Source organism: Pelobates fuscus, chromosome 3 (genome assembly GCF_036172605.1).
Source record: "Pelobates fuscus isolate aPelFus1 chromosome 3, aPelFus1.pri, whole genome shotgun sequence".
Taxonomy (NCBI): Eukaryota; Metazoa; Chordata; class Amphibia; order Anura; family Pelobatidae; genus Pelobates; species Pelobates fuscus.
The window spans coordinates 200,785,596-200,798,057 of NC_086319.1; the positions used below are offsets into that span (position 1 = coordinate 200,785,596).

A 12,462-nucleotide genomic window follows, 5' to 3' on the forward strand; every position below is an offset into this window, starting at 1 on the left:
GTCATTAGTTTGGGTGAGAACTCCTGTTGCGTGGCCTTGTCTTTCAGAGACAAATAATTTGAAAGGTTTGGAGTAATCAGGTAGGCCCAAGGCAGGAGCAGAAGCAATGGCACGCTTAAGAGATTTGAAATTGTCCAGAGCTTCGTTGGTCAGGCCGAATGGATCTGACTTGAGTGCATCGTAGAGAGGTTGCATAAGCAGAGAGGCCTCTGGGATCCATGCTCTGCAGTAGGAAATGAGGCCTAAGAAGGCATGAAGAGATTTTGAAGTCCTTGGGGGTTGAATGTCCAGAATTGTTCTGACTCGGTCCCGAGTGAGATGTCTGGTACCTTGAGATAGGCAATGTCCAAGGAAAATCACAGAAGGTTGACAGAATTGCAGCTTGAGAAGCGAAGCTTTACATCCTTGTTCTGCCAAATAGCAAAGCAGACTAATTGAACATTCTTCAGTAGTGGGTATATCATCTCCACAGAGCAACAAATCATCCACATACTGGAGTAAAACAACTTCTGGGTGTTCAGCTTGCCATGGGTCAAGAATAGTACACATGGCTTTGGCAAATTGACTTGGAGAATTTTGAGCCCCTTGGGGCATGACAGTCCATGTATACTGTTGCATTTCATGGGTGAAAGCAAACAGGTATTGACAGGATGGATCCAGTGGAACACTGAAGAAAGCATTAGCTAGGTCAATGACTGTAAAATACTTTGCAGAAGGTGGGACGCCAGAGAGCAGAGTGTGGGGGTTTGGTACAAGAGGGGTGTCCAGGACAGTGGCTTCATTGACTGCACGGAGATCCTGAACCATCCTGTACTTTACTGGCTCACCTTTTAGAGTCTTCTTCTTCACAGGAAATAATGGAGTATTACATTCTGATTTACACTCCACTAAAGCACCCTTTTCCAGGAGCGCTTTGATGTGAATAGAAATGGCTGCAGCCTGTGCTGGCTTTAGAGGATATTGTGGTTTCCTTGGTAACTTAGCTCCTGGGATGAGCTTAACCACCACAGGTGGGACATTTAGATGACCTATATCCTCTGGGCCTGAGGACCATAACTTAGCAGGCACCTGAGTTTTTAACTCATCTGGGAAATTGGACCTAGGTTCTGCTGCTTGCTTATTGGATATATCTAATTGCAGCATCAAAGGTATGGAGCACAGGGCTGAAGTGTCAGAAACAGATAGAGGTGTAGACATTTCTACCTGTCCATCTGGAGTGAAGGTTATAGACGCCTGCAGGCGTGAAAGGACATCAGCGCCTAACAGGTTAATTGGGCATGTGGAGGAAACTACAAAACGAGCAAGTAAGCTTGTGCCAACCCGCAGAGGGGTTGTTAGAGGACTGTGTCTCGGTTGGCCATCCACTCCAACACAGGAGACATCAATACTTGACAAGAAAGATGGGTCTGGCAGGTCTTGTTCTCTGAGAACACTTCGGGCTGCGCCTGTGTCAATAAGAAATGTGGTAGGTTGGCCTTCAATGGGTAAAGTTACTGTGGCAAGTGGCCCCCCTCCCTTATCCCCTGTAAACACTGCCATGACAGGGGTTAATGACACAGGTTTGCCAATTTCCTAATCATCATCTGGTTCCTCAACAATTGGAACCGTTTTCATGGTCTTAGGGGCCGGGGCAGGCTTGGGAAACTTTTTGGGCTCCCCTGTAGGAAACTTTTTGGGCTCCCCCGGTTCCCTTTTGGGTTCTGGACAGTCACTTCTGTAGTGTCCCTTAGCCCCACAATTAAAACATGATACGTCCTCTAACTTGACACCCTTGGTGCCAGGGGTGATGGGGGTGGCACGGGCCACCATGAGAGGAGCTGAATTGGGTCTTCTGGGGGTTTGGGCAGATTCCAAACCTCTAGCAACTAGGAGTAACGTATCTAGGGGAACAACCTTGTATTCAGGGCGTGCAGCAATGATTCCCTTGCGTATGGAATCTTTAACACCTTGGACAAACGCACCTGATAGCATTTGTGAGTGAATTTTGTCAGTGAGATCAAATCCCAAATCTGTAAACATTTGATATAATCTTGCATGAAACCTTTCCACTGATTCTCCTTTGTCTTGCACAACATCAGTAAGGCCAGCAGCTTGATCTGCAAGTTTATCCTTAGCCCAATCTCTCAATTGATTGCAAAAGGTTACTCCGGAGGGATAATCAACATCACTTGTAAGCAGATCTGTACTGAGGTGGCGGGCCATGCTGGGCCAATATGCATCCCCTGCTTTAATAGCACAAATGCTCAGTAGGTCACGCCAGGCGGCGGAATAAGTCTTTTGTATCTGAACTATCCCTCGGTAAAAAGGCATAGGCTGTTTCTCTGGGTCAGGGAGAGATTTCATTAAAGCACTAGCTTGTGTGGGGTTAAAAGCGACATATTTAGGAGGGGCCTGTTCTCCCCGACCCTGATGGCCGAAGGGATCTTCAATAGAACGGTGGGCTCTCGCAGCCTCCATTGAAACCTGGGACAGCCTGTCATCCTCTCCCTCATCTAGCTCTATTATCTGGGACCTTCTGCGTGAGGGGATCACCTGAGGAGACAGGGCCGGGGGATAGGAGGGAGCTCCGGAGGCGGGAGTTGCCATTGGGTCATAATCTTGGGACCGGTAATCACCGGGAAGCACCGGCATCAGGGGTGCTGAATGGCTGGGGGCCGCCATATTGGAGGCGGGGAAGGAAGTTGCATTGGGGTTAAGGGAAGATGTGGCGGCCATGTTGGATGTGGGCACATCCGGGACAGACTGAACCGGACTGGGCATGACCGGAACCTGGGGAGTGGCTTGGGGAAAGGGGTATGGCCAGTGAGGATAGGGGTATGGGAAGGGGTATGGCCAGGCCATTTGGGTGGGAGTTGGGGCGGAACCTGGAGTGGGCAGTGAGGTTGGGGAGGGATTAGCAGAGGGGGTGGGAAACTGGGCTGTGATCGGGGCGGGCGAGGGAGAGGGTGGGGAAGAGTCAGTAAAGGTGCCTGAAGGAGGAGGAGGAGGAGTGGGATCAGCAAGATTGACAGTGGCAGGAGAGGAGGGGTTAGTGAACTGGGCAGATGCAGATGGGAGGGTAGGATTATCTACGGAGACAAAGTGTGAGGAAGGAATGGCAGATGAGATGTTAGCATTAGACACAGAAGGTGGCTTGGGGATGGATGAGGATGATGGGAATGTTAGGGAAGGAGAAGGGGAAAAGTAGGATCCATCAGAATTTAGGACCGGGCAAACGGGAGAGGTGACGGGATGGGGATTGGGAGGATTGGGAGTGGGATACATAGTCAGCTGGCAATCTCCCATTGCTGACTGGACCTTTGGGATAGACATCCCCCGGGCGCCATTTTGGGGCGCTGGCTGAGGAAGAGCCCCAGCAACATAATTATTATGGTACACAAACAATTTCACACCCTTGTGAATTATTTCTTCTTCAACCCAACCTTCTTGCTGAATAGCCTTTGCTACTCTGTACCATGCTTCAGCTGTTTTTAATAAATCATAATTTGCAAGCTTGCCTTTCTTTTCCATCAACAATCTACGCCAACTTTCTGGTTGTAATCTACCACACGTCGGCACAGCTATTTTACAAACTTTTGCAATCTTTTCAACACCTTTAACCATCTCCTCACCCTCTCTGTCATCAACTAAATCACATGCTAACCAGCCCTTACTGGGCTTACTTAAATCCTGCCCCATGATCCCTTCTCCCCTACACCAGCGTCCCAGATATAGGGAAAGATAAGGAAAATTGAACCGGAACGTCTACAATGCTCGACTGCCACCTGAGAATCGTGGGTCTTTCTCAAGTGCGTCTTCCCAAAACGTAGACTAGTCACTGAATCCGCCTACCCGAGGTGGTAGACACGGATTGGAGCGAGGTGAGAAGTGTGTGACCAATCACTTCTCTATTAAGAGGAATGGGAGTGGATAGTACAATAGTACAGGAAGTGTAGAAAAGGTAAAGAGTAAGGGAAGAAAAAATCCTTAGAGACAGATACAGGAGTTTAAATGACTCCACATTAAACAAACAAGACAACAGTACAGTTGAAATACAGTGCATGCATCACAGTTCAAATGAAATCAACAGTAATCCCTTTCCTTCTACATGTGCTTACTCCAAAGTCACCTTTCTCAACCTCGTAGTGTCCCCGCTCGGAGAATGACTTCCTCAAGTCTCACTACCAGCGGCCAAGGATAACAGCTAACACCGGTCCGAAATCCTTTCTAGCCTCCCTCGTTACAGCAGTCCACTTAAAGTGGCCACGCCACCCTCACTCCCGTAGTGCCCTTATAAAACCCACTCTATAAGTCTCACTACCACGTGATGCGGAAAACAAGCAATGCCTGCCTGAATCCCCCCAGGAAACTGAGTCCCCTGCCACAAGGCTAAGTCTCCTACCACAGTTAAAATAATCAGTGGACCTTCAACTCAACTAGAGCCGAAAGGTCCGGGTCAGGACGTCCCCAACTCAACTAGAGCTGGATGGTCCGGGTCAGGACGTCCCCAACTCAACTAGAGCTGGATGGTCCGAAAGCGCACAGTGAAGCTAGCTAGGCTATCAAAGTGACACAAAATTGGATCACAGGAAACTATGATTCTACACAGATCCCACAATTCCACAAACTTCTTTTTCCTTACAGCCACAGCCACGAGGCTCCTAAAAGAAGTAAACAGGCAAAGAAGACCCCCAGGAACACATCCACAGGTCAACCCCCCTTTTTCCCTACAGCCACAAACACGTGGCTCCTAAAAGGAGTAAAACAGGCAACAGGACTCCAGGCAAATCCCCCGGGTCCACCCCCCCCCTTTATCCCAAAAAGGGGAAAACAGACAAACACAGGACCCTCAAACAAACTACCACGGGTCCACCCCCCCTTTATCCCAAAAAGGGGAAACAAATAAACATTCAGCCCGGGCAACCAAACTAGACACACCCAGGCAACAGATAGACTAAATGCAGGTAACAAATGGGTAATAAGACTCCGGGCAAGATATTACCTGTCTTTGATGTCCTCCCGGGAAGCAGTCACAGACACGTGGACGGGTCAATCAAAGGGGCCGGAACGTACCGGTGGCTCTGCAGAAGTCTCTACCGTGTAACTGGAGGTGATCAGTCTCCCTTTCCTTCCCCCTGGATTCCTCCGTCCACCCTTGTCTTCCTTAGGACGGCTCACCGGCCAGACATAGCCCGGAGTCCCTGTTCGGGCGCCAAAGTTGTTATGGTACTTTTTCAGTAAACCAAAATGTTTAAGTGTCTATCTGTTCCTGTCCAAATTAAAGAGAATTGAATTGCGTATATACGCTGAAGTAATTCAGTCTGACACACGGAGTTCAGGTTAAAATAACTTCGAGGAAATTTATTGGCAAGTGGAGAATCAGCGGGCGCGCAGGCCCTTTTAAGAGACATTTTCGTCATCATTGATTATCAAGATATCAGTGAATAAACATCATTAATTGGATTAATTGTTAAGTGTCTGGGTTAGTGTCCACCTATCAATATAATTAATTGGATCAAAAGCTAAGTGGTTAGTTCCGTGTCCACCCACCAAGAGGTGGTACTTTTTCGGACACGGGTGGGGGACAAGGGGTCTTGAGCGTCATTTTACTCGGTCGGTGATGTCAAATCTCGTGGTTAGGTGCAAGGTCTCTTATGAATAGAACATTTCATTACTACTGTGTTCTCGTGGCCTTTAAATTATACTTTGTTGCGAGTTAGGGGAAATTCAACAGTTCCTGGGTTAGTCATATCCTTATGGAGAATACTGTCCTTGTCTATTGTATTAGATGTGCTGAGAAATACTGTCATGTAATGTAGTTTTCATATGAAGAAGTCAGGTTATGAGGACAAAATGGAGGATTTGTCACAGTATCAGGTTAATACAGAGTTAGAGCAGCAATTCAATATAAATACAATAAGATTTTTTAATAATTCTACATCAGTTATTGTATTGGATTCTTTTTATTATGTCTCTGTATCATACTCTGTTATCTGTATTGCATAGATATCTACCTAGCTGTAAGTATTGTATGGATATTTTTATAATATAACTAGTTCGGAGTATTGTATGCAAAACTCTCATTTGAATGGGGACTACCATTAGGAGTTGAGTACATGAAGTTAAGCAGACAGATGCCACAGGTCAGAGGTTGGTGGCTACATAGTTAAAGGGCAAAGTCAAATTCTGGGGAGGAGCCTGGTGCCCTACCTTCTTAAAACGTCACCAGCTGCCACTATTTGTGGGCTATTTGATGATTATAATATTAAAACTGTCAGGGCTGGATACATTTTTCTAATGCAGAATAAATGTGCAGTACTATCACTTTAAACTGAACCACTATCTGGAATTGCAGGACAAACATCAAGACCTGTCTTCCACACTGAACAAAGCTTCCCCTCCCACGTCCATCAGTCATGACTACCACCCTATCAAAACACTACATGAGTTATTGACTGCCTGCTCATTTAGTTCCTGTTGTGGTTTCTGATGCCCTTGCCTTTGTACTTCACATTCATCAATAATGTCACCTAATTTCAGTGGAGTGCTCTGTGCTCTTGCTTAACATATGTGGAGATTGGTGTCTACAGATAATGGCTTTTATTTAGGTTTTAAGTATGGCGTAGTCAAAATTTACGGATTATTGATTAATCCTAATTATTAATATATAAACAAACTTTGCAATCACACACTCTGAAAATGTTTAGCATGCGAATATTAGCTAATGGGGGAGAGGACTTTGGGCTTTTATGAACAGTAGCTTTGTAGATTTGTCATGCAGAAAAGTTTTAAGGCCAGTTTGCAGCCTTTTAGATGTCTGAGATTTTTTTTGTAGACATGTTAAATGCTTTGGTAAGATCTTTTTGTTTATGGCCAGTTAGCTATTACAATGACATACGCCACTTGATGAATGTAAGAGTGACCACTCAATTAGCCCATGGAGTTCTACATATTTCTGCAACAAATAAAGAGGAAACATCTTCTGAACCATTCCAAACCCTATGGTTTTTTTCTCTTACCTTGGTCACTTAACGTTCTTAGTGCCAAATGTCACTGCTCGCTACATTGGCATTGGCACTGCAAAGGCGGAAAAACGTGGGTTTTAATATTCAAAGTAGAGCAAGGTGTCTAAAAAACTATAAGAATCCTGTGTACAGGTCCACAATTAGAATCAATATTGCAGGGGTGTGGAAATATGAAGAAAAAAAATCTACTTTTGTTACAGTAGGGGCACTGGACATCAATAGGGGTCGGGGCCGTCTTGGGCACGCTGAGCAGATGCCCGGTGGCCCCACAAGTGAGGGGGCCCCAGCGCGATGCCCATATGCCCAGGCCAACCGGGGAGATCTTTTGATCTCCCCACGGAGAGCCAACCCTGCTTACTTGCTTATGGCCCTCTCAGGCTGGTGGGGAGATCAGAGATCTCCCTCACCAGCCCAAAAGTCCTTCGTTGGTGAGAGGGAGGACCGGGGAGGCAGCTCCTCCTGCAAGCATGCTGGTCTGAGCATTGCCGCGGCAACGCTCCGACACAGTATTCTGCTCGTGGGAGGAGCTGCAGTCTGTAGGTCTATAGTATTCCCCACTGGACCACTAGGACTGGCTCCTCCCACCAAAAGTAAGAAGAAGGGTGAGGGGAGTGGGACATAAAGCTTTTTTAAAACTGTATTTTAAATAAAAATAACAAAAATCACTATGCACCACCCCCCTCACATACTGAATCCTTCACACACAGCACCTTACTTACACACACACACACACCACCCCTCACACACAGCACCCCTTATACAGACTGCACCCCCTACACAGCACCCCTTACACACACACACACACACTGAGCCCCCCACACACAGCATCCCTCACATACACACTGCACCCCTCACACACACACACACTCAACCCCACACTCACTTAACCCCTCACACACACACACTGTGCCCATCATTGTCTGTCTGTATTCAGCAGTCTGTGTGTTCAGCAGTCTGCGTGCATGTGTTCAGCAGTCTCTGTGCATATTCTGCATTCTGTGTGTATTCAGCAGTCTGTGTGTTTGTATTGTATGAATGCATTGCATTTCTTGGAGGTACCAATAAATACAAGCTTAATTTTATCAATAATTTATTTTTTTTCCCTGTGAGTGGTTGTGTCGGCAGGGCCCAAGTGCACTGCATTGCCCGGGGGGGCCATAATGTTGTTAAGATGGCACTGATAGGGGCACTTGCTTAGTTTTCGCAAATGTAATTTGAATAACAAAATTGAGGCAAAAATTGATGGTCTGTGAAAATTATTTAAATCCGCTATAGTCACTATTATTTTTGCCATAGATTTGCCATTTGGATTTAATTTGCCAAAATTCAGAAACTTGCTGAGTTATTGGCAGCAAGTGTCTCAATTGCTGCCCTCACTCAATTGTTTCTCCCTTTGTCTTCCTCCCACAGTGTGTGTGTGTGTGTGTGTGTTGACTGTGTGTATGTGGTATGTGCTGGTTGAGTGTAATGTATTTTGGTGTGTGCTGTGATTAAAACAGCCTACTGTACAGAGCACTACATACTCTTAGACAGTGGTATTTGGCAGGTAATGCTAGAGGCAATATTACAATGTTAGAGACAATATGTGGCTGCTAGGCAAGGAGCCAAGGGAGATGTTAAGCTGGCTAGAGGCTAATGCAGCAATGTAGTACAGCAGTGGCAAGGCAATGAGCTGCCAGCCTACAATGTCTTATTGTGGTGTGCACCCTTCCCATCACCACATGCTTTAGAAGCTCCTTATCTGGGAACACTTGTCCCTTCTGGATACACAGCTCCAACACCTCTCTGATCCAGCTTTACTTCCCTACCCAGGGATCTCTCTGGCATCATCCTCCAGTTTCCACTGTGACTCCAATAGTCAGCACAGACCTGATCTGCACCTTGCAAATCCCCCTGTAACAGCCCTGCTCATTGATTGTGGCAGGGCTAAACTACATGTTCAAGGAAATAGCAATTCCACATCCCTGGCATAGAGTAAGCCTTTTCATAGTGGTAGCTAAGAGAAACTGTTTGATAGTGGACCTTTACCATAAGAAAATACTTTTAGTGCATATTGTGGGATATAAATACATATATATGATGTTTTTTGTTTTTCGTGTTTTGTTTTTTAGCTAAAAGAAAACCTTTTAGTCACACAAATAACAATTGTTGTATCCGGACAACTGATTTCCTTATACCTATGTCAGCTCAGTGTCCAGCCCCCGCTTTCCTCAGATTAATAAAGTTCACTCACCTCCTTTCCAGAGCCATGTCCTTTTCTGCAACCTCCAGCTTCTCCTTTGTTGATGTCTTGCAAGCTGACGACCCACGATCTCCAAAAATGCATTGCTTCACATATGCCATGCTTCTTCGGTATGCTATTCCATGACCACGTTTCACTCTGTTCTTGAGGAGGAAGTGTCTCTAGTAGATGTCAGAAAGGCATCTACAAGTGGTGTATTTTACCCTACAATGTAGACATCGCAGTGTTTTACATTGCAGGGTTAACATGACAGGACTACTGAACCCACATGATTTCATTGAGATTAAGTGGTCTGGGTGACATTAGTGGTTTTTAAACTACAATTTTGATACAACATTGAACACATTGAATCGTGGATACTTCTTATAAAATAGTGTACCTGGGGGAGCAGTAACTCATCATTCTAAAAGTGTTGTCTTATTAGTTGAAACATCAAGTTTATTTCAAAGCAGTCTGTCTATGTAAGCTCAGAATCCATGCTTATTGTTCACTCTTATCCTGTCACCATTGTTTGTGATTGCATATGATAATGTTGTTGACCTGGCTTTTTTAAACATCTAACCTACCTAGTCTTTACAGTTAGAAAGTGTTATGAAATGGGGCCGCTAGGTATCCCTGATACCGGGGTTGGAGGGGGATCTCAGATAGCATGAAGGGTATGTCACCACGTAAGTGTAATTCTTCTACTAGATCCCCAACTACAGGCATCATAGCCATCTCGGATTTCTTTGTATTTTATGTATATTTAAAAATTGGGAGATCGCCATCTTCATATCTGGACACTTTAGAGACGATTTCCTAATGATACAACTGATACAGCCGCACCTGTGGGCTTTATTTTACAAGATGTACGTTTTATGTGTCTAAGCATGTGACTATGTCCGATATGTGATATTTCTATTGATTTTGTTTGTATTGATGGGGTTCAACCTTGGTATAAATAAAGAATTAAAAAAAGAAAAGAAAGTGTTATGAAGATCAAAATCTCAGCCAGCAAATCTGTCAGGTGTATCTTGATAAATATTGTATTCTAAGCACTAGAAATTAGCAATGAGTGTCAATGTTTGTAAAGTTCTATACATATAAGTTGTTTATGTTCTGTTGAACAGTAGAAGTATATTTTCCTATTACCGTTAAATTAGAACTGTCTATTTGATATGCTTGTATGTGTGGATAATTGTGTTTTCTTTGTTTTAATGTACTGTATTTATTCAGTGAATATTCTCTGTTACTCTGTTTAGGAAACAGACCCAGACTTTGACCACTGCGCGGTCTGCATTGAGAGCTACAAGCACAATGATATTGTTCGTGTTCTGCCATGCAAGTAAGTTACTTCTTATGTGATATTGTGAAATGTGGGTCATGTCCAGTCTTTTACGTGGCACAGAGCAGATAGTTCTCTGCTAGTATCCCACAGTGACTTAAAGGAACACTATAGTCACCTAAATTACTTTAGCTTAATAAAGCAGTTTTAGTGTATAGATCATTCCCCTGCAATTTCATTGCTCAATTCACTGTCATTTAGGAGTTAAATCACTTTGTTTCTGTTTATGCAGCCCTAGCCACACCTCCCCTGGCTATGATTGACAGAGCCTGCATGAAATAAAAAACTGGTTTCACTTTCAAACAGATGTAATTTATCTTAAATAATTGTATCTCAATCTCTAAATTGAACTTTAATCACATACAGGAGGCTCTTGCAGGGTCTAACAAGCTATTTACATAGAAGGGGATAAGAAAATCTTAATTAAACAGAACTTGCAATAAAGAAAGCCTAAATAGGGCTCTCTTTACAGGAAGTGTTTATGGAAGGCTGTGCAAGTCACATGCAGGGAGGTGTGACTAGGGTTCATAAACAAAGGGATTTAACTCCTAAATGGCAGAGGATTGAGCAGTGAGGCTGCAGGGGCATGTTCTATACACCAAAACTGCTTCATTAAGCTAAAGTTGTTCAGGTGACTATAGTGTCCCTTTAAAGGGGAAACATTCATATTTACAAAACTGTAGTAGCTGACTAATATTGTTACATTGTTTTAATGGTGCCTGCAATCACAGTGTCCTGCATTCTGTTCTTTCTGTTTTAGAGACTGGCAGTGATAATTGTTTGTAAACAAGGCATTTTTTTTTTTTCCTTTTTGGGTTTAATACTTGTGAGATTGGTTTGTACTTTTATGATGGTCATTGCCGGTTTATCACAGAAGCAGAAATAATTTTTCCCATGTTTAAAAATCCACAAAAGACCTATGGGTATGGGCAGAAAGCCTGGGTGATCTCTCTCCGTCTTAAATATGGTTCAGTTTTTGAAAAAAAATATGAATGTAACAACAATATAAGTGGAGTCTATTTAAAGGGACATAATCTTACTTGTTTAAACTTTGTAGATAACCCATGGAAGTAACTACTTTGAGCTAAATGAAAAGTGGTTGTATAGTGGTAGACATCATAATTGATTCCCTGGGGCTGAGTACCAGTATTCCAGATGGGACCAGGCATGTGATTGCACATACATTCCTGGTTGGGAGCAGTGAAGCAAGTGTACAGACACCCTAGCTCCCAAACAGAGAATGCAGAGCTCTTGCACTGCTAGGATTTGATGTTCAGGGCACAACAACAGACTTGTAATTAAGCAAGCAGACTAATGAATCACATCCTCATTTCAATGTCTTAAACGTGAGTTTTGGTTGACTGCACTAACTTCATACCTCCAAATGTTTCACATTCTGCTGAGCAGTCCTGATTTTGGGCACTGGTCCAGGTTTGTTCTGTCCTGTTCCACTTCTGTGCTCAATGGAGAGAAATCTCCTTAGTACAAATATATATATATATAAACCGCTTGACCAAACAAAACATGGGGAAATTGTATACACTGATCAGCTACAACATTAAAATTGACAGGTGAAGTGAATAAAATTGATTATATCATTATACTGGCACCTGTCAATGGGTGGGATATATGAGGCAGCAAGTGAACAGTTAGTTATTTAATTTTGTGTTGGAAGCAGGAACTATGGGCAAGTCTGAGTGACTTTGACGAGGACTAAATAGTGATGGCTTGAAGACCGTATTTCCAAAATGGCAAGTCTTGTGGGGTGTTCCTGGTATGCACTGGCTAGTAACTACCAAAAGTGGCGCAAGGAAGGACAGCCGGGGGAACTGTCATCAGGATCATGGATGCCCAAGGCTCATTGATATATGTGAGGAGCGAAGGCTAGCCCA

At 44.1% G+C, this 12,462-nt stretch overlaps 1 protein-coding gene across 3 annotated transcripts in view; it reads left to right on the forward strand.

Moving 5' to 3' along the window:
- The window catches only part of RNF130 (ring finger protein 130), a 271,051-nt gene that overhangs the window by 176,436 nt on the left and 82,153 nt on the right, over window positions 1–12,462 (forward strand). For all 3 annotated transcript variants that reach the window (XM_063447910.1, XM_063447911.1, XM_063447909.1), the window contains exon 5: window positions 10,488–10,570. In XM_063447910.1, coding sequence (XP_063303980.1) covers window positions 10,488–10,570 — 83 coding nt within the window. The remainder of the gene's footprint in view (window positions 1–10,487; window positions 10,571–12,462) is intronic.